This window comes from Schistocerca serialis, chromosome 4, assembly GCF_023864345.2.
Source record: "Schistocerca serialis cubense isolate TAMUIC-IGC-003099 chromosome 4, iqSchSeri2.2, whole genome shotgun sequence".
In the NCBI taxonomy this organism is placed as follows: Eukaryota; Metazoa; Arthropoda; class Insecta; order Orthoptera; family Acrididae; genus Schistocerca; species Schistocerca serialis.
In genome coordinates this window covers 903779086-903800099 of record NC_064641.1, presented here as the reverse complement: position 1 = coordinate 903800099, position 21014 = coordinate 903779086, and the positions used below count along the sequence as shown (strand labels likewise).

The following is a 21014-nucleotide window of genomic DNA, read 5'->3' as shown; positions in this document are numbered from 1 at the left end:
AATTTTTCAGTGTTGTGTATATTTTCATGTGCCTTTTAACGTCTGGGAATGATAAGACATTTACCGAACCGGTCACCGTTTTTAAAAGAAAATATTTTATGCGGTCTAGATTATTTTTATTATACCTTTAGTAGTGTTTTGTGACCACTGACATCTCCTAAAACGATTTTTAAAATTATTTTAATTAAATATGCATACTTTGTTAAAAGACTCAGAAACATATTAAAAATGAAGCTAACACGATAGAACCAGGTAAATAGGCACCGAAATTGGTGACAAAAGGGCATGGATACCAGACAGTTGTTAGAGGTATGGAACACAACCCTCGGTCAACCAAGAATAGCTCCAACCATAATTTATCAGAGGAGACATACAAAATGAAGTAAGATGAGACGTAATTGAGGGCAGGTGCGAGAGAGTATGTCTAATGAAGGCACTTGGTGACAGAATGTAGCGATGATAATTACGAACTGCAGACCGTAATTCCAGATGACCTGATTGTCAGAAATAGTAAAGAACAGTTCATTTATTGTTTCTCGGAGTAACTGGCAACGTTTCAGCGTCTGGTACCTGTAGCACAGCTAAACTGTCTCAACATGTCACCTATACGGTATCAAAAAATGGTTCAAATGGCTCTGAGTACTATGGGACTCAACTGCTGAGGCCATCAGTCCCCTAGAACTTAGAACTAGTTAAACCTAACTAACCTAAGGACATAACACACATCCATGCCCGAGGCAGGATTCGAACCTGCGACCGCAGCGGTCTCGCGGTTCCAGACTGCAGCGCCTAGAGCCGCACGGCCACTTCGGCCGGCTATAGGGTATCAACATGTGGTCTGCTGACTAGCTGTTCAAGCCATGGAAACGCTTCTTGACTGCAAAAGCATTCGGGCCCCAGTGAGGCAGAGCTCTTGCTGTAGGGATTATACAGAACGTCGTGTTTCGAAGAAGACAGCCAAATGTGTAGAGGTTACCGTCTACATCGCCATCATTATTGTGCTCATTTCAAAAGTTTTGGGGCTGGCGTGTTAGTAGCGTGCTGCACACTGACTTCTCTTAACGGCCAGAAAAGCTGCCCTGGCACCTATCTCGTTTGTTCACGTGAGAAGGTCCTTTCAGTCAAAGCACAAAGGACTCCTTTACTACGGAAATAGACGCCTACTAACTTCTGAATAAATGCAGTTAAGGTCGGGAGAAATTATGGACAATATCTTTGTACCGAGGCTTCATATATATTAACGAACGAAAAAACAATAAATAGTTCACCTTGTGCCGCTTACAGTTTGCCTATCTGGCGGATTCCAGCGGAATTATTGAGTTTGCGTAATTATTGACAGAATTTTAAAAATTTAAATGCTGTCACAATGCATCAGGATGTATAATCTTATGTTAATAATTTTACACTATAAGAAAAGTTAGAAAGTCTGTGTTTGTCTTGACGGAGCGCAACTGATGGCCCACAAATACCCGGAATTTATTCATACAGTATTTGAGGACGAGAGTACTTATCGGCCTGCAATAAAGATTACACACAATTTCTAATCTCTTCCAAACTTTTTCTCGCTGACACACTAACAAAAAATGAAAGAAGAATCGTTTAGCGCTTAATGCAATTACGCCGTTCATGGAGTAAAACTTCGGCATCAGGTGTGACTTTTTAATTCATTATTTTTTTAGTATTAACATTATTCGAAACACTTTTTCAGACAGATTCCACAGATACCACTGAACGTACTGGCAAAATTATATCATTTTATGATGCATAGTTCAGGAGCTATGACGCCTTAAACACTGAGATGCGTGAAAAACTTGCTTTCCTGAAAGGACATGGCAACAGCCTTGTCGCAGTGGATACACCGGTTCTCATGAGATCACCGAAGTTAAGAGCTGTCGGGCGTGGCCGGCACTTGGATGGGTGACCATCCAGCCGCCACGCGCTGTTGCCATTTTTCGGGGTGCACTCAGCCTCGTGGTGCCAATTGAGGAGCTACTCGACTGAATAATAGCGGCTCCGGTCAAAGAAAACCATCATAACGACCGGGAGAGCAGTGTGCTGACCACACGCCCCTCCTATCCGCATCCTCGTCTGAGGATGACATGGCGGTCGGATGCTCCCGATGGGCCACTTGTGGCCTGAAGACGGAGTGCTTAAAGGACATCATTTGTTAAATAATCAGACGTATGAAGTAGTTATATACAGGGCACTTCCATTCCTTCAAGATTGTGGCAGGGAGGGGGGGGGGGGGGGAGGGTTGTTGGTAACTGTTTGTGTGTCATCTGACCCCTGCCCTCAAAACGCGCGTGCTATCACGAGTCAAATTATACAGCGTGAACCTTAATAAAACCGACAAAATGTTGCAACAGATTCCTGACTGTAAATGTATGAAAAGATGTCATCTGAACATATGCCCGAAAATGGACGGTATGCGTGCACCAACAACAAAATGACTCTGAGCACTATGGGACTCAACTGCTAAGGTCATTAGTCCCCTAGAACTTAGAACTAGTTAAACCTAACTAACCTAAGGACATCACAAACATCCATGCCCGAGGCAGGATTCGAACCTCCGACCGTAGCGGTCTTGCGGTTCCAGACTGCAGCGCCTTTAACCGCACGGCCACTTCGGCCGGCCACCAACAACAAATCGTCTCGGAACACAGTACAGAGCTGCATCACATCCACGTCACAACAGATGCTAAAAATGGCCTCCATCGGACTGCAGGTGATAGGGGTAGTATTGGTTGTCACACAGGATACACATAATCGTACTTTGGGTCGCGCGGGGAAGCCGCCCGTTCTCAGGCGTCTTGTCACGTTTCTCGCGGCTACCCCTATCGGATGTTCGAGTCCTCCTTCGGCCATGGGTGTGTGTGTTGTGCTTAGCGTAAGTTAGTCTTAGTTAGATTAAGTAGTGTGCAAGTCTATGGACCGATGACCTCAGCAGTTTGGTTCCATAGAAGATTACCACGAATTTCCAAACAAAATTTCCTTACTTTGGCGTTTACCATGTTGTTAGACCTTTTGCCTGGAGCTTGTTCTAGGGTTCGTCTCAATATCCTGTAGAACCTGGTCCTCCAAATCTGATATATGCACAGACCTTCACCTCTCTGCACGTTCGCCTGTCTGAAAGGCCCCATGGTCGCACAAGCGACCAAAGAAAAGCTTAAAATGTGTGATGTGGTTGGTGTCTGGGGCAGTACTTGTTTTGGTATAGCCGTGCTGCCGCTCGACCGTTTCTGTCCGCCTGGCCATACATAAGCATCATCTCGGCAGGTTCCCGACATGAATACTGGACCATTCTGCTGCTTGCAGTACGCTGCGTCAATCAGACAGTCTGCAACACACAAGTAAGAAACGGCACGTGACCAGCGGAAGTGTCATTTGTCAGAGCATCCTCCGTGGCACCTATGCGTTTCTGGACACATGTTGATAGAAACTTTTTTCCTCCATTTACAGAATCCGTCTCTGCAGCTTGTCGATTTTATTAATGTTCACCAAGTATAAGGAGCAGTCAAATGAAAACGAGACCGATGGAAAAAATGTAACTTATCTGTTTATTATTTCAAGAGTAATCTAACACATTTATCCTACTGTGAAACTAGATGGTTAGTACCTTCATGGAAAAACGTTTTTGGTTCCTACAGAACCATGATTGTACTCAGGCGCACACCACTTCGTACGAAGCAAATCGGCGTATTCCCTTAGGGCTCCAGATATATGGAAATCACGTGGAGAGTGATCGCAGGATGTGCAACGGCTTCCCAGCTAAACTTCGTAAACGTGATCGAAACAACCTCGGCAACATGTGGGCGGCCCCATTTTCATATGTTTGGAACTCTGAAAAATGACAGCCGGGGCCGTTAATTTGCTTCGGACAAAAAAGTGCACGCTGGGTTACAATCACGATCCCGCAGGCAACAGCAAAAATTTTTCCACGAAGGCATTGACACCGCTGTTTCACCGTGGCAAAAATGTATTAACAGTTATGGCCATTACTTTTGAAATAATAAAGAGTTCATTTACCATTTTACTGCCTGTCTCGTTTTCATCTGAATGCTCCAAATACGCAAAGTCATACGGTAATACCAATGCTAACATTAAAGACCTGTTATTACCTTCTGTTTTTTGTGTTTTTGTCCCAATTCGGTGCACGGTCGGCCTGCTTATTACCGGATTTGGTAGGTTTAGTTTATGAGCTGGCAGGATACGTTTGCTGTCGCCACCTTTAACCCCCTGGGATGGAATATGTGCACCCAGTTGTTAGCGTGTAGTGTTAATCATGTGGAAGTGGGCGAAAGTTTTCTAAATGTTTGCGGAAACTTGTAACTGAGGTGGGAAATGGATGCTTGCGTCATATACAGGGTCGTCCATTGATACTGACCGGGCCTAATATCTCACGAAATAAGCATGAAACGAAAAAACTACAAAGAACGATACTCGTCTAGCTTGAAGGTGGAAACCAGATGGCGCTATGGTTGGCTCGCTAGATGGCTCTGCCATAGGTCAAACGGTTATCATCTGCGTTTTTTAAATAGGAACCCCCATTTTTTATTACATATTCGTGTAGTACGTAAAGAAATATGAATGTTTTGGTTGGACCACTTTTTTCCCTTTGTGATAGATTGCGCTGTAATACAAACGTATCAGTACGCGGTATCACGTAACATTCCGCCAGTGCGGACTGTATTTGCTTCGTGATACATTACACGTGTTGAAATGGACTGTTTACCAATTGCGGGAAGCGTCGTTATCGTGTTGCTCAATTGTGATCAAAATGCCGAACGGGCGTGTGCTATGTATGCTGCTCGCTATCCTGGACATCATCTAAGTGTCCGAACTGTTCGCCGAATACTTACGTTGTTTAAGGAAACAGGAAGTGTTGAGCCACATGTGAAACGTCAGCCATTACTTGAAACAAATGTAGGTGTTGTAGCTGCTGTCGGTGCTAATCCGCACATCAGTAGCAGACAAATTGCGCAAGAATCGGGCATCTCAAAAACGCCGGTGTTGAGAATGCTACAACATCCATTGTTCCCGTACCATATTTCTATGCACCAGGAATTGCATGGCGACGACGTTGAACGTCGTGTACAGTTCTGCCACTGAGCACAAGAGAAATTACAGCGCGATGACAGATTTTTAGCACGCGTTCTACTTAGCGACGAAGCGTCATTCACCAACAGCGGTAACGTAAACCAGCATAATACGCACTATTGGGCAACGGAAAATCCACGATGGCTGCGACAACTGTAACTTCAGCGACCTTGGCGGGTTAAAGTATGGTGCGGCATTATGGGAAGAAGGATAATTGGCTTCCATTACATCGATGGCAATGTAAATGGTGGAATGATGCTGATTTGCTACGTAAAGTTCTACCTGTGTTACTACAAGATATTTCACTGCATGACAGAATGGCGATGTACGTCCAACATGATGGATGTTCGGCACATAGCTCGCGTGCGGTTGAAGCTGTATTGAATAGCATCTTTCATGACAGGTGGATTGATCGTCGAAGCACCATACCGTGGGTCCCACGTTCACCGGATTTGGCGTCCCCGGATTTCTTTGTGTGGGGAAAGTTGAAGGATATTTGCTATCGTGATCCACCGACAACGTCTGACAACATGCGTCAATGTATGTGCGAACATTACGGAAGGCGAACTACTCGCTGTTGAGAGGAATGTCGTTACATGTATTCCCAAATGCATTGAGGTTGGCGGACATCATTTTGAGCTTTTATCGCATTAATGTGATATTTACAGGTAATCACGCAGTAACAGCATGCGTTCTGAGAAATGATAAGTTCACAAAGGTACATGTATCACATTGGAAGAACCGAAATAAATTGTTCAAACGTCCCTGCGTTCTGTATTTTAATTTAATAAACCTACCTGTTACCAACTGTTTGTCTAAAATTGTGAGTCATATGTTTGTGACCATTACAGTGCCATCAATCACAAAGCGAAAAAAGTAGTCCGACTAAAACGTTCATATTTCTTTACGTACTACACGAATATGTAATAAAAAATGGGGGTTCCTATTTTAAAAACGCGGTTGATATCCGTTTGACCTACGGCAGCGCCATCTAGCGGGCAAATCATAGCGCCATCTGGTTTTCCCCTTCAAACTGGGCAAGTTTCGCCCTTTGTAGTTTTTTCGTCTGACGATTATTTCGTGAGATATTTGGCCCGTCAATGGACCACCCTGTACACCTGGGGGTTGTGGAAAACCGCCTAAAAACCATATCCAGGCAGGCCGGGACGTCGGTAATCAGCCCGGTGGATTTGATCCGGGGCTGGCATATCTCCCTGTCCCGGAAGCGGCTCTTCCGTAACGGACGGCTATCCGGGCGGGTAAATGCTTGCTAAGCTCTAATTAACGTAATTCTGATGTGACTATGACAGTTTCCAGTCCCTGGAGAGCGTGGCTTCATGAAGTCTACTCCTGCCTCCTGTAAGTAGACTGGCGTTCCCTCGGTGACCGTTCGGTCGGCGTCGTGACTGGAGATTATGCCGCCCGTTAGTCACGCCCGCCGCTCGCCAGCGGACGACTGCGCGCTCTTCGGCAGGAGGCGGCTCGCAAGGCAGCGCTACTCGGCCGGCAACTGCGGCCGCAGACATTCGGCCGCCCATAACGCGCGCCGCCCCCAGGGCGCGGGTCCGGGGCCGACGCCAGCGCCCGCCCCGGGCGAGGTCCGCGGGCTTTTTCCAGCGCCGACGATCCTAATGGCCACGAGGGACGCCGGGGGCCCAAGTTTTTGCGTCGCAACTCCGCCCACACACTGCCTCCTCCATTGGTTCCGTCTCCCCCGCAGCTGAAGGGGCCGTACGTTCGACCAAGTGCGAGGGTCGACAAGTAGGACGGACGACATAGTGAAACCGTTACTTGCTCCGCACTGGTCCATTCCTGTTCCAACATTCACTTCTTCAGCATGTGCCCCTCCCTCTTAGCTCTTAAACTCGCTTCTCGAGAAACACTGTTGAGAAAATTAGAAACGGGATTTGTAATTGATTGCAGAACGATTCTGCTGCTACGAACATACATTTTGCTTAAGGACCAGGAAGATAAGATACCAAAAATTAGGGCTCATAGGCGGTATATAGATAGTGTTTTTTTCCTCGCTCTATTTGCGACTGGAACAGGAAAGGAAATTACTAGCAGTAGTAACCTCGACACAGGCACTGTATAGTGGCTTGCGGAGTATCTATATTGGTGTAGATGTTGCCTGACGTCCGGTTTTGTCCGGCAGTGTCCATTCCTAAAAGTATCTCAATTCTCAAGAGTGTCGAGTTTGTACGATATCTGCTAAACCCGTGCCTTATTGGGACGTATATCTTGTCATCTTGTGGCTTATCCACTGGGCTAACATCAGCGATGCACAAGAACATAGGACGCCTGGCGTTGTGTGCTTTGTGCCTTACAATGGCGTTCAGAACGCGTCCGCAGCATTATTGGTGGGATAGCTATGCTTTCTTTATGTGAAGTTTCAAGAGAAACAGCTGCCAGGGTAATATGCACTGAAAGAATATTAAGGAAATGTAATTCATCCAAGGAACAAGGAGCTCACAAGATCCTGTTCGCCGCGCGGGATTAGCTGAGCGATGTAAGGCGCTGCGGTCATAGACTGTGCGGCTGGTCCCGGCGGAGGTTCGAGTCCTCTCTCGGGCATGGGTGTGTGTGTTTGTCCTTAGGATAATTTAGGTTAAGTAGTGTGTAAGCTTAGGGACTGATGACCTTAGCAGTTAAGTCCCATAAGATTTCACACACATTTGAACATTTTGAACACCCTGTTCCAAACAATTGCTGAGTGTTACTCGTCAGTTTGGTATCCTTAACGTTTTAAATTAGAATAAGAAGTTGAAACTTTTTGACACGATGTCGTTTAGTAAGCGTGAGAGCGTTACAGAGGTGCTCAACGGAGTCCCGTGGAAGGTGCTACAAGAGAGATGTGCATCACGGAGAAGTTTACTGCTGAAATCCCGAGGCCATACTTTTGAGCAAGAACTGGACAACATATTCCTAACTCTCAGATACACCTCACGCGATGATCATAACGCGGTCATACACACATCAAAAAAGGTTTTGCATCTCCCTGGTTTCCAGAACTCCTGAAGAAAGACATTGACTGTGGATATTGTATCACAGACACAGTCCCACTGACCGTTCAGAGGTGTCGCTGAACCCGCCCAAAGATGTAAACAAGCAGGCATCAGCAGCGCCTATTAGAAGGAGGGGGTCCGACAACCGGTCAGTTTCACCAGGAAGGAGATACACGGCTCGTGTTATCTGTAGTTCACTCATGCCTAGACGCTCAATACAGCAGTTTGATAGCGTCCACATTGTTACTTTGTGCCAGGAAGGGCTCTCAACAAGGAAAGTGTCCAGGCGCCTCGGCGTGGAGCAATGCGATGTTGTTCGGACATGTACGAGATACAGAGAGACACGAACTGTCGATGACATGCCTCGCTCAGGCCGTCCAAGATCTACTACTGCGGTGGATGACCGCTACCTACGGATTATGGCTGGAAGGAACCCTGACAGCAACCCTACCATGTTGAATATTGGTTGTGGTTCAGCCACAGGACCTCATGTTACGACTCAAACTTTGCACAATAGGCTGTATGATGCGCAGCTCCACTTGCGACGTCCATAGCGAGGTCCGTCTTCGGAACAACGACACCATGCAAAGCGTTCAAACGTGTGTGAATTCCTAAGGGACCAAACTGCGGAGGTCATCGCTCCCTAGACTTACATACTACTTAAACTAACTTACGCTAAGAACAACACACACACCCATGTCCGAGGGAGGACTCGAACCTCCTTCGGGAGGGGCCGCGCAATCCGTGACATGACCTGAAACCGCGCGGCCACTCCACGCGATGACACCTTGCAGCGCGGTATAGCTGAGACCAACAACAAGCCGAATGGACCGCTGAGGATTGGTATCACGTTCTCTTCAATGATGAGTGTCGCATATGCCTTCAACCAGAGAATCGTCGGAGTCGTATCTGGAGGCTGAACGCTGTAGACACGCTATCCAGCGAGTGCAGCAAGGTGGAGGTTCCCTGCTGTTTTGGGGTGGCAATATGTGGGGCCGACGTACGACGCTGGTGGTCATTAAAGGCGCCGTAAAGACTGTAGGATACGTGAATGCCATCGTCCGACCGATAGTGCAACCATATCGGCAGCATATTGGCGAGGCTTTCGTCTTCATGGACGACAATTCGCTCCCCCATAGTCCACATCCTGTGAATGACTACCTTCAGGACAACGACATCGCTTGACTAGAGTGGCCAGCTTGTTCTCCAGACATGAATCCTATCAAACATGCGTGGGATAGATTGAAAAGGGCTGTTTATGGAAGACGTGACCCACCCACTCTGGAGGATCTACACCGAATCACCATTGAGGAGTGGGACAATCTGGACCAACAGTGCCTCGATGAACTTGTGGATGATATGCCACGACGAATACAGGCATGAATCAACACAAGAGGACGTGATACTGGGTATTAGAAGTGCCAGTATGTACAGCAATCTGGACCACCACCTCTGAAGTACTCGCTGTATGGTGGTACAACATGCAATGTGTGGTTTTCATGAGCAATAATAAGGGCGATCACTGTTCCAATTTTCTGTATGGGTTCCGGATCTCTCGCAACCGAGGTGATGCAAAAAAAATTTTAATGTATATACAATAAATTAGACTTCAGATGTGGGTTACTGACATTCGCATTTCCCACGCACATTTCGTTAATGGAACTGGTAGGATGAGAAGTGTTAATGTTACCAGAAGTACCCCGCACTACAAAGCGTAACGTAGCTTGTAGAGAATACGTATAGATGCAGGTATGGCTGTGGATGTTGACGTAGTTGTAGATGTAGATCGCTGATGCAGAAGTGCGTGTCACCACATGATTCGGTCCTCCTTAGTCAGATACATAAAATCCTCAAAGGCTCATTGACAACAACTGGACTAACCCTTTTTTTTTTTTTTTTTTTTTTTTGAGATCTTACGACACGTCACGTTATCGCCTCCACTCCTCTTCGAACTTCTCCAAAACTCGACTTCGTGACCACTCTTCTGGGGATTTACTGTGGAGTCTTAAGGAGTCCCTGGTTGGCTGTACAGAAGACTCCTGAAGAAGATCCCACCGATGGGGTAGAAACGTCGAGTTTTGAAAATGTTTGAAGAGGAAGACAAAGTGGCCTGACATCTCAGAAGATTTCGCCTTCAATGACTACGTCCACAGGAGCCTGTTGACCTACGAGATGGGCAAGGTAAAACTGACCAGGAAAATTCACTGACGGAAGAAAACCGCAACTCCAAGAGGAGGTTTGCGACATAAATAAAAATTGGTAGACGTGTTACTACATCTGGAAGGTGATGTCTATTCTACTTTCGCACCAGTCGCATAAAAGTGACGCTAGTAGCGTCACTATGTGTATCCAAATCAAGTTTTATTTAAATATATGTTGTAACCGTCGCGAGCGTTAGTTACCTTTGATATTGAACGTGGTGAGTTGATGTTATTCAACAGTCTCTTTAAGGTGACAAGACGCCATTATCTACACCGCACTGAGTTCGAACGAGGTCACGTAATAGGGCTACGAGTAGCTGGGTGTTTCTTTTGCGATATTACATCAAGACCTTGCAGGAATGTAGCTACTGTACATGACTTCTGGCAGCAGTACTCAAAAGAATGAACGGTTGCAAGTAGACCGGGCTCCAGACAAGTGGCATTACGGAGAAGAGGACGATTGTGTTTGGCGTATGACTCTAGCGCATTGTAAGGCATTTGCAGCAGCAATTGGAGCAGCATTTGGCACCACAGTGACACAACGGTCTGTTGCAAATCAAGAACAGCTCCAAGCCATACACCCTGTATCGTACATTCCACCGACACGAAACTATCGCCATTTGCGAGTTCAGTGGCGTCAAGGGAGAGCTCACTGGAGGCAGGGCATGCCGGGGTGGCCGAGCGGTTCTAGGCGCTACAATATGGAACCGCGTGACCGCTATGGTCGCAGGTTCGAATCCTGCTTCGGGCATGGATGTGTGTGATGTCCTTAGGTTAGTTAGGTTTAAGTAGTTCTAAGTTCTAGGGGACTGATGCCCTCAGAAGTTAAGTCCCGTGGTGCTCAGAGCCATTTGAAACATTGGAACTGGAGGCAGGGGAGAAAGGTGTTGTATTTTCTGCCTTGGCGCCAGCGAGCCGTGTGCTGGTCACGAGGCCAGTTGAGGGCGTCCAACCAACCTGTCTGCGTGCTAGACATACTGGACATACACCTGAGGCTATTTATTGTCTGCGGTCCGATTTCGTATAACAGCAGGAGCACGCTTGGTTACTCCACACATCCTGACGCAAATTTGTACGCCAGTCTGGTGGTTTGACGTCTTGCGCTGCCATTCACGAACAGCATTACAGGGGGTGTTTTGTAACAGGATGACGCTCGCCCGCAGAACGCTGTTGTAATCCGACATAAGAGAGTCGACATGTTGCCTTGTCCGGCTCGATCATCATGTCTGTCTCCAGTCGACCACATATGGGACATCATCGGACGAGAACTCCAGAATGATCCGCAAAGATCATTAATCGTTCCTGTACTTACTGACCAGCTGCAAACGTCGAGGAACTCCATCCAACAAATAGACGTCCGGTAGATATGAAACACAATGCATGGACGTTTTCATGCTTGCATTCAATATTCTGGCTATTACGCTGTTCTTAATGTACCAGCATATCAGATTTGCAATGGGTTATCTCACGCTTATATTAACCTGTGGACTTGCAACGTTAACAGCTTACACATGTTACCCAAACAAATGTATTCCAGAATTTTCATTGCCCTACATTAATTATTTTGTTGTGTTGCGATTCTTCTACCAGCAGTCTGACCTTCTACTTCCAGGGTAGCCGAGAGCGCTTAGGCACTGCTTCGTGGACTCAGGTAGGAGTGCCGGCTCTGGATTGAATCCACACGGTGGATTGACGTCGAGGGCCGGTTTGCCGGCCAGCCTGGATGTGGTTTTTAGGTGGTTTTCCTCATCCCGCTAGGTGAATACCGGACTGGTCCTCACGTTGCACCTCAGTTACGTGATTCACAGACATTTGAAAACTAAGGCAGCCAACGCTATTTACGTGTTCAGCATCTGGGGCGGATGATACAAACTGTGTTGTCTAGCTTCATGTGCACGAAATATTTTTCTGGCCGGTTTTGTCATGACCACCCCATATGCAGCTCTGACTCGAATGGACGAGAGCAGCAGTGACGCCGTAACGGCCCGTCTACTGCCTCTACCAGAGTCGGTGGTGGGTTGTGATCGCTGAGGCCTCGTTCCGCAGGGTGAGCCCGGCTCGGTGGCGCCGGGGGGCCGCAAGGCGAGCTCCGGCAGCGTGGGCGGCGTGGGCGGCCGGGGTGGCTCGTTCCTGAGGAGGCTGCAGGCGGCCGCCACGCCGCAGCCCTCCTCCTCGTCGTCCGCCGACTCGGCCAGGTTCGTCGAGGTCATCCCGCTGTCCGAGCTGCGCGTGCTGCCCGCCTCGGCGAGGCGCCGGCCCAGCGCGTGGTCAGTACCGCCGCCAGCTGCGACGCTCTCCCACTTCCTGTCACACCCTTTGCATTAGTTACCTTCTGCTGTCTTAACACTGATTTGATGCGCTTTTTTCCATCCTACTCAGCGTAGTGAAACACGTAGATACGAGTAGCTAGCATGCTATTCCTGTTGTTGATGACGGCGGAGTTCACAAAGCGAACAACTTCTTCCCTGAGTATCGTCTTTTATTTCGCACCAGGTCGCCATGTTTTCTGGTAATGTTAGAGGATGGCTAGATGTCATTCCTGTCGCCACACGTTTTGCCTCTGGGGCGGAATCTTTGTTTCCTTAAATATCTGCGTCTAGTGTCATGCAAATCGAAATGTTTAAATGTTTTCTAAACGTTCGCGAATAGTGTATCTAAGGTGTGACATTTGTACCAGCCCGATATTCACCTAGTCTGATGTGGGGAACCAAATCGCCCGATTTAATTCGATGGCTTTCCGTTGTCCATGATTTTCTATCCTTAAAGGCCAGCTTAGAATTCGTTTTATGACACTAAAAATTCCGTTCAACCTTTCTTCGAAGTCCTTTTCTATGTCTGACGAAGTAAAAATTTTATTTGCAACCTCGAAGTTATTTGTTCTTTTCCGTGAAATTTAATTTCTTACCCAAATTTTCCCCTTGGGTACCTTTACCGTTTGTTCAACATGCAGATAAAATTACGTCAGGGTTAAGGTACAATCCTGCCTCACTCATTTCTCAAATACGAGCCCGGTTTCAGTGCCCCCAGAGGAATTGAGTCTTAGTACAGAGACAGACGAGCACTCTACGTCAGCTGTAATAACAGAAGTATAACATCATTGTAAGACCAGTTGCCAGTTTACGATTTGCTAGACTTTTACCTGTGGCCCCACCACGTGCATGTACGGCACCTGTAGTTCTCCTCCTCCTGTCTCTACCTATCTCTTTCTCCGCCCCCTATCTCTATCCATCTCATTCTCCTCCTCTCACTATGTGTCACCTCTTCCCCCAGTCTTTGTGCTCACACGTGCCAATCCGCTTGAATAGCCATTCCAATTATAGCTGCAGCACGTACCTCTCAGGCAGGGCAGCCGCTCCTAAGGGGTCTAGGAGACTCTAAACCTCGGAGTTCTAATTCCCTTATAGCAAGTAGTGTGTGCACCAAATTTTGTGGAAGCGATCCGGTCCAGATGCTATATGTACATGTAGCGAAATACATCTGTGCAAAAACTTGTTGCGGAATCATAATTGAGTTGAAACCAGTAATGAAGAGGAAAGAGTCTGAGACCATAACTTTTCCCGGCGATCTGAATGTTCAAATGACTTATGGGTTTGCTGCCAGGTGACGTCGTCGGCCACCGCCGATATTTCGACAAGAGCACACCCTGCCATTCTCAAGGCACAACTGCCAGGAGGAAGCAAAGTGCAAGGGAATTTAATACCTCGGTTCACAGATGAGAAATAAGGACGATACCACACACAGAAAAGTGACCCCAGAGTCAACACACACAACGAAAGATGACTAACATCAGAAATATCAGAGACAGATCAGACGTGCGTTGCCTAATCAGCCTTCTGCGCAGTGGGTGAGTGACGATAGCAACGAAGTGTCACCTAAGCCTACGGCCTTTTTGCCTTACGCAGGAAGCATTTCCAACAGGATTGGCAGTATTTTGCGGAGATATCATGTGTTTTTTGACCACCTTCTAAGATTAAGGCCCTATTGGCGTCGGTAAAACATGATCTTGGTTTGCGTAAAGCTGCTGTCTATAGTATTCCTTGCAGCTGTGGCATGTCATATAATGGTCAGACAATCAGGTCTGTGGAAGACTGGTGTATTGAACATAAGCGTCACACACGCTTACAACAGCCGAGCAAATCCGCTATTGCAGAACATTGCCTTGACACCGGTCGTCCCATGGAATACAACAACACGGAGATTCTGGCTTGCACGTCCAGCTAATGGGATAGTGTTACCAAGGAAGCTGTTGAAATCAAACTATCAAGCAACCTTATAAACAAAGATGGTGGATTTTGTTTAAATGCTGCTTGGAATCCGGCTCTATATCTCATCAAGGGACAGAATTAGTGCTACCTCATCTGTTGATTAATAGTCATTATCGAAACATCTACATCTACATACGTACTCCGCAATCCACCATAAGGTGCGTGGTGGAGGGTACTTCGTACCACAATTAGCATCTTCTTTCATAGTTCCACTCCCAAACAGAACGAGGGAAAAATGACTGCCTATAGGCCTCTCTACGAGCCCTAATATCTCTTATCTTATCTTTATGGTCTTTCCGAGAAATGTAACTTGGCGGTAGTAAAATGTACTGCAGTCAGCCTCAAATGTTGGTTATCTAAATTTCCTCAGTAGCGATTCACGAACGCCTCCTTTCCTCTAGAGACTCCCACCCGAGTTCCTGAAGCATTTCCGTAACACTCGCGTGATGATCAAACCTACCAGGAACAAATCTAGCAGCCTGCCTCTGAATTGCTTCTATGTCCTCCCTCAATCCGGCCTGATAGGGATCCCCAACGCTCGAGCAGTACTCAACAATAGGTCATATTATTGTTTCATAAGCGGTCTCCTTTACGGATGAACCACATGTTCCAAAAATTCTACCAGTGAACCGAAGATGACTATCCGCCTTCCCCACAACTGCCATTACATGCTTGTCCCACTTCATATCGCTCAGCAATGTTACGCCCAAATATTTAATCGACGTGAGTGTGTCATGTGATGTTGGTCATCTTTGGTTGTGTGTTGACTCTGCGGTTACTTGTTCTGTGTGCGGTATCTTCCTTGTTTCCCTCTTTGAATCGAGGTATTAAATTCCCTTGCAAGCTGCTTCCTCCTTGCAGTTGTGCCTAGAGAATGGCAGGGTGTGCTCCTGTCGAACTATCGGCGGTGGTCGACGACGTCACCTGGCAGCAAACCCGTGAGATATTTGAACAGACAAGAGTATGTTGTTTCTCACTCACTTTGCCTTACGATGTCATTCGTCAAGCACTATATTTCTGCTCAACTGAAATGTAGTGTGGAAATAAAATCAAGTGCCAACAGCCAGAAATGTTACGCTATCCAAAACCGTTACGCTTCTACTTGTTATGTTTCCAACCTCTGCGGATTTCCTGTCGGTCGCTCTCCCGGCAGCAGCAGCAGCAGCAGCGGGCAGTACAGGAACGCTCCTGTGGCCTTCGCAGGTCCGTGTCGTGCCTGAGCCGACCCCCGGAGGCGTCCCCGCAGCCCGCGCTGTCGGCCGGCGAAGGCGGCGGCGGCAGCGTCGCCGTGTCCTCCGCGTCGGGCGGCGGCGCGGCGCGCGGCGACGACCACCAGCTGCAGCAGCCGCAGCTGCAGATGCAGCACCAGCAGCTGCAGCTGCAGCAGCCGCACGCGTGCCGCTCGGCGCCCAGGAAGAAGCGGCGCACGCCGCGCTTCAACTCCGTCTCCAAGATCGACCGCGCGTCGCGCATCGTCTTCCCGCTGTGCTTCCTCGCCATCAACATGTTCTACTGGTACTCCTACCTGTGGCGCAGCCGCCGCCTCTACCACGTGCGCGCCAGCGGCGACGCGGCCGCGTCGTAGCGCCGGCAAGCAGGAGGAAGCCGCCGGCCGGCGCCGCTGCACTCGCAGAAGCCGAACTGGGGATTTTTTCCGAGCTGTTCCAGGGACGCACGGAAGCTCGCCGCCCGACATTATCTCAACCTTTTTCTCAGATAACAATTTCTCAGCAGAGAAGTGCCGTTCAGAACTTTGTCAATCGCAGAAGTGGTGCTGGGAGTGTACTGGAGAGGCAAAACTTGGGAAGAACCTTCACAACCAACTACGCAACTGTAGACTTAAAAACGTGTAAGCTGTTCGTGTCAGAATGTAACCGAACGGCTTTCTACGCGCTTATGAACCTCGGTCACTTGCATCTAGTTTCGTTGTGGGGCATATTTGGCAACGGGAGAGCCTAGCAACTAACTATAATGGGCAGTCAAATGGAAAGGAGACATATGAAAAGAAAGTAACTAAAGTTTTTTATTATTTCAAAAGTAGCCGCCTTATCTCAATGTTAGAGAATATGGTCAATGCCCTCATGGGAGAATGTTTACGGCTGCCTACAGACCCATGATTGCACCCAGAAGTACACCTCTCCGTCCGAAATAAGTCGTCAGCCACGAACGTATTTCTTCAGGGAGCTTTCCTCAGAGGTCCAGAAACATGTATATCGCATGGAAAGAGATCGGGACTGAATAAAGTATGGGCAACTGCTTCCCAGCGAAACTTTTGTAATCTACGAGGTCTGTTCAAACAATTCCGAAACTTTATCCACAAAATTTTTCTACTCTTAACTTTTACTCATTGTGCATGGTCTCCTACGAAACACTCTGCTCAACAGCTGATACACCGCTCCCGACCCCTTTTCCACTTCCTGAAGTTGTCTTCGCACACTTCTAGCTGCATCGTGCTAAGCGCCATCTGTGAATTTTCTTTTATCTCGTCTGTCGCTGCAAATCTTTGTTCTTCCATCGGAGTTTTCAACTTTTGGAATAAAAAAGAAGTCCGCAGTGGTCACATGATTCTCTTAAGAAACATTTTATTCTCATTGTCACGATACAAAAGCACTTCACAAAATGCGAGGCGAAGGCGTTTCTAGTCTTGACTCATGAGCCGTGCTTCGAATTTGGTGGGAAGACAATGCATTCCATTCAGGAATTCATGACATGATTCAATTGGAATGTTAAATTCTTCTGCAATCTCTCGGGTAGTCAGCCTTCGATTGGCAGGCGCAATTTCGTTGACGTCCCGAACAGGAGCGTCGTCGGTAGACGTCGAAAGTCGTCGTGAAACACTGTCATCTTTAACTTCCGTCCGGCTATTTTTAAACCTTGTGAAGGATTCAGAACACCGAGTACGGCTAAAGCACTCATCACCGTTGGCTTCCTGCCTGCCTTCCTGAAATCCGTGAACTGTGTGACACAACGGTGTACTGAATATATCACTGGACAACAACTAACGGACATACAACAACGAAACTTCCGGCAGTTATACATTAAGCGCAGGCACGTGCAGGGATGCCAGGCGCATTTCGCTCCAACACAACACTGACGCGAAACTACGAATGTTCCGGAATTTTTTGAACAGACTTCGTAGACCAAACGACTGGCAAGATAGCTCCAGGAAAGTCATGATGACCTTTTTCCTGCAATGCAAGTGCCTGCTGTTCATGACTTTCTGGAGTCCTGCACCACAATTAACGCACAGCTTCACGTTGACACTTCATAAAAACTAAAGCGTGCCATCAAATCCAAACGTCCAGGATGCTGACAGACGGCATCATTCTGTTGCAAGATAACGCCCGCTCACGAGATGCCAAGATTGTTTAGAGTACGCTGTAGAAATTTCGCTCTGAAGTCGTTACACATCCTCCATACAGCCCCGATCCCTCCCGATCCGATTTCCATATTTTTGTAGCCCTCAAGAAACACATTCGTGGCTGTCGTACGAAGAGCTGCACGCCTGGATAGAATAATGGTTGCGTAGCTAACCACCAACGTTTTTTCATAGAGACACTCTCCATCTTGTCTCTCAGTGGGATAAATGTATTAACAGTTACTGCGATTACTTTTGAAGTAATAAACAGTGTACTAACTTTTTCTATCTGTTTTGTTTTTTTACGAGGGTGCCTCTTATACAAAAGCAAGATTCTTATAACTTAACGTGGTCTTTCTGTATATCTACCACATTCCATGTGAGCGTCAAAGACAACTTTTATCACTCACACAAGAGGAAGTGTGTCAATCATACTGTCCATAAATTTCTATAACGGAAACGTCCACAGTCCTTATAAATTACTTTCTCTTCACTTTTCTGGGGGCTGACCATTCAAAAACTCGCTCAACAGTATGGTGTTAACTCAACTGCCTTTTCAGTCAATTTGGCAGCTATCAGACGACAGTTTACTGCTCGTAAATCACTGTGCCAACTTGAAGTAATATGTTTGATTGCCACTGATACACACATCGAAACACAGCGTTAAATAGAAACAGCTGATTTCTGGAGCCTGTTAATCGTCTGTGTGCCCTGAAGGTCAAACATTTTCTATGAAAAACGCTATCTGATACAAGACAACTGTCGTCACTGCTAATACCGAGAACCAGTTATAAAAAAAAACAATAATAATCTGTATGTATGCCACTATCTACTTGACGGTAATTGGCAATTAAGAAATTAATTTTAGGTGGAAAAAGTACCGAAGTTCTAGTCCAACACATTTAACTCTTGTAACTTAATTGCGTCTACAATCTCCTGTATGAGCTATATGACACATACCACAAAGTCTCTCGTCGTAGATAAGTACTGAACGTTACATGTGTGTACTTTCGATGGTTTATGTGAAACTGAAAGGTGATTTGCTTTCTGTGTCTGCGTCCTCGAAGTCTCCATCGCGAAGGATTAAGGTAAATATGCCCACACATTTTCAGGCAGACATGTCTGATTGTCGTACCCAATTGAGATGTAACTGTACGGTGGTGTGGATTCATTTCATTGATATGAAGTCACGTAACAGAGCGACATTCACCTACCGGACCATTTAGGCGAATATAATTATTGTATTTAAGTTATGATGCTATCAGTATTATTACGGTTACTGTCGTCGATAGAATCTCTTCACTAAGAAATATGGTGGTTTGTTTTCGGCATCGTAAAGAGTGGCACTGAAATTCCATTTTCGACTGCTCAATTCTCATCTTATTTCCTCACATGTGCTGGGACTAAATAAATTGTGAGAAAACTGGGCGAGCAGTAGCACAAGCGGTGAAAAGACTTACTGGGCAGCAGAAGCAATTTTGGGAGCCTTCCATTGTGATCTGGTGTAAGAAATGCGACGGGCATATTAATTGAGCATTTTCCTGTAGCCGAGCCACAAATCAATTTAAGAAAAAAGCAAAAGCAGTGTTTTAATCTGCTGCACATTCTTTTTCGCCGTTCTTAATAATGTTGTGTGAGGTGTTCCTAATGGTGCTTACGGTACTAAACGCAATTCCTACTCTCTTTCCGTGTGATTTTACTCTTATGGACACTGTTAAATGTTATTATGGTTGTGGCGTTAAAGCTTAAACATTTCGTGGAAAGATTTATAAGAATGGTTCTTAATTTGTGCGTAATTTTAATAATTGTTCTCTTGGTGTCCCCATGCTTCTCTAAAATGTTTGTGTCTCACGTATTTCCATTGAATTTCCCTCAAAGTAGCAACCGACTATTCCAGTGTACATGAAAACTTTTAGACGTAATAAGAGTACTAAAACAGACGTGTATGACATGACAAACGCATGTAAGTAGAGCGTTGCATAGTCATTGCCAGGACAGGAATTGGTCATATTTGTGAGAAACGCTAGACTTTGACGTCCTGTGTCACAGTATCGGTTGAAGAGATGTACGAACGATGTGTAGTTTAGCGCATTAACATAGCATGTATTTTTCCCCGCCGAAATTGATGTTCCGACAAAGCCCTCTTCAGGAAATGGAACTGTTGTTTGGAACAATAACAAAACATTAATGGCTGTACTCAGAATATTTGTCAAATAGAGTTTATTTTTGTTTGTCAATAGAGAGCATTTAGTGGGACCAAGCTGTATTATGGATGTTGCTATAGAAAATAAAATATTTATCTGGTTATCTAATTTACGTGTTCCTCATTATGTGTGTATTCAACGGCCGCCGTTGCAGGTCAGTCATTTTGAACAGCACATCTCGTCTTGAAAGGAGAGCAGATTGTGCACCATACCTGGGACGAGCGTTGCAGTCTATGGAGTAGCAACGACTTCTTCATGTATCTTCATTAAACTCATCACATTTACTGCCTGTGTTCATTTAATATATGGTTTTCCAAATACAGTTGCGATACTCCTCTACATTTTGTGATACACTCCGGCACTATTGTGCTAAGTGGGTTAGTAAGCAACATTGTTTAATATTAATATGCAATGAAAGAGAATGGTATCGCCTATAATGATTTGAAACGTCGTTTTTACCACAGGTGTATTTAGTGTGAGAAATTGTAACAATATCAAGAATTTTAAGATAAATTTGTCATTCTTAAGTTTCCTCAGGGCCCTGACACTTATGAAACATCACATTGCAGGACTGTTGGGCTATGATACTATTGTAACCGACAAACAAGTCTGAAAAATAATCGTTTCTTTTTGGGAACAACAAACTGCGGACAAATAAAGATCTCTGCTGTAAATAATGGTAAGAAACAAGTTGTTTGTTTTGACAAACATCGTAAATAAAATATTTCAAGTACACGGAATGTGATTTTTTTATTCCGAAGAGTCACTGTGTCCACATATATCTACAGTAACGACATATTTTTAAAATGTTAAATTCTACCAAAAATGTTATTCTTAAAAATTTTTCATTGGGTACCTATTTACTTGCAACGTACGTGCTCTTA

General features: G+C 46.1%; 1 protein-coding gene across 1 annotated transcript in view; it reads left to right on the top strand.

The window, feature by feature from the left end:
- Positions 1–16473, top strand: part of LOC126474839 (gamma-aminobutyric acid receptor alpha-like) — a 274065-nt gene extending 257592 nt beyond the window's left edge. Inside the window, exons 10-12 of the mRNA XM_050102317.1 lie at positions 12350–12574; positions 15722–15826; positions 15941–16473. Coding sequence (XP_049958274.1) covers positions 12350–12574; positions 15722–15826; positions 15941–16153 — 543 coding nt within the window. The 3' untranslated portion in view covers positions 16154–16473. The remainder of the gene's footprint in view (positions 1–12349; positions 12575–15721; positions 15827–15940) is intronic.
- The last annotated feature ends 4541 nt before the right edge of the window (positions 16474–21014 follow it).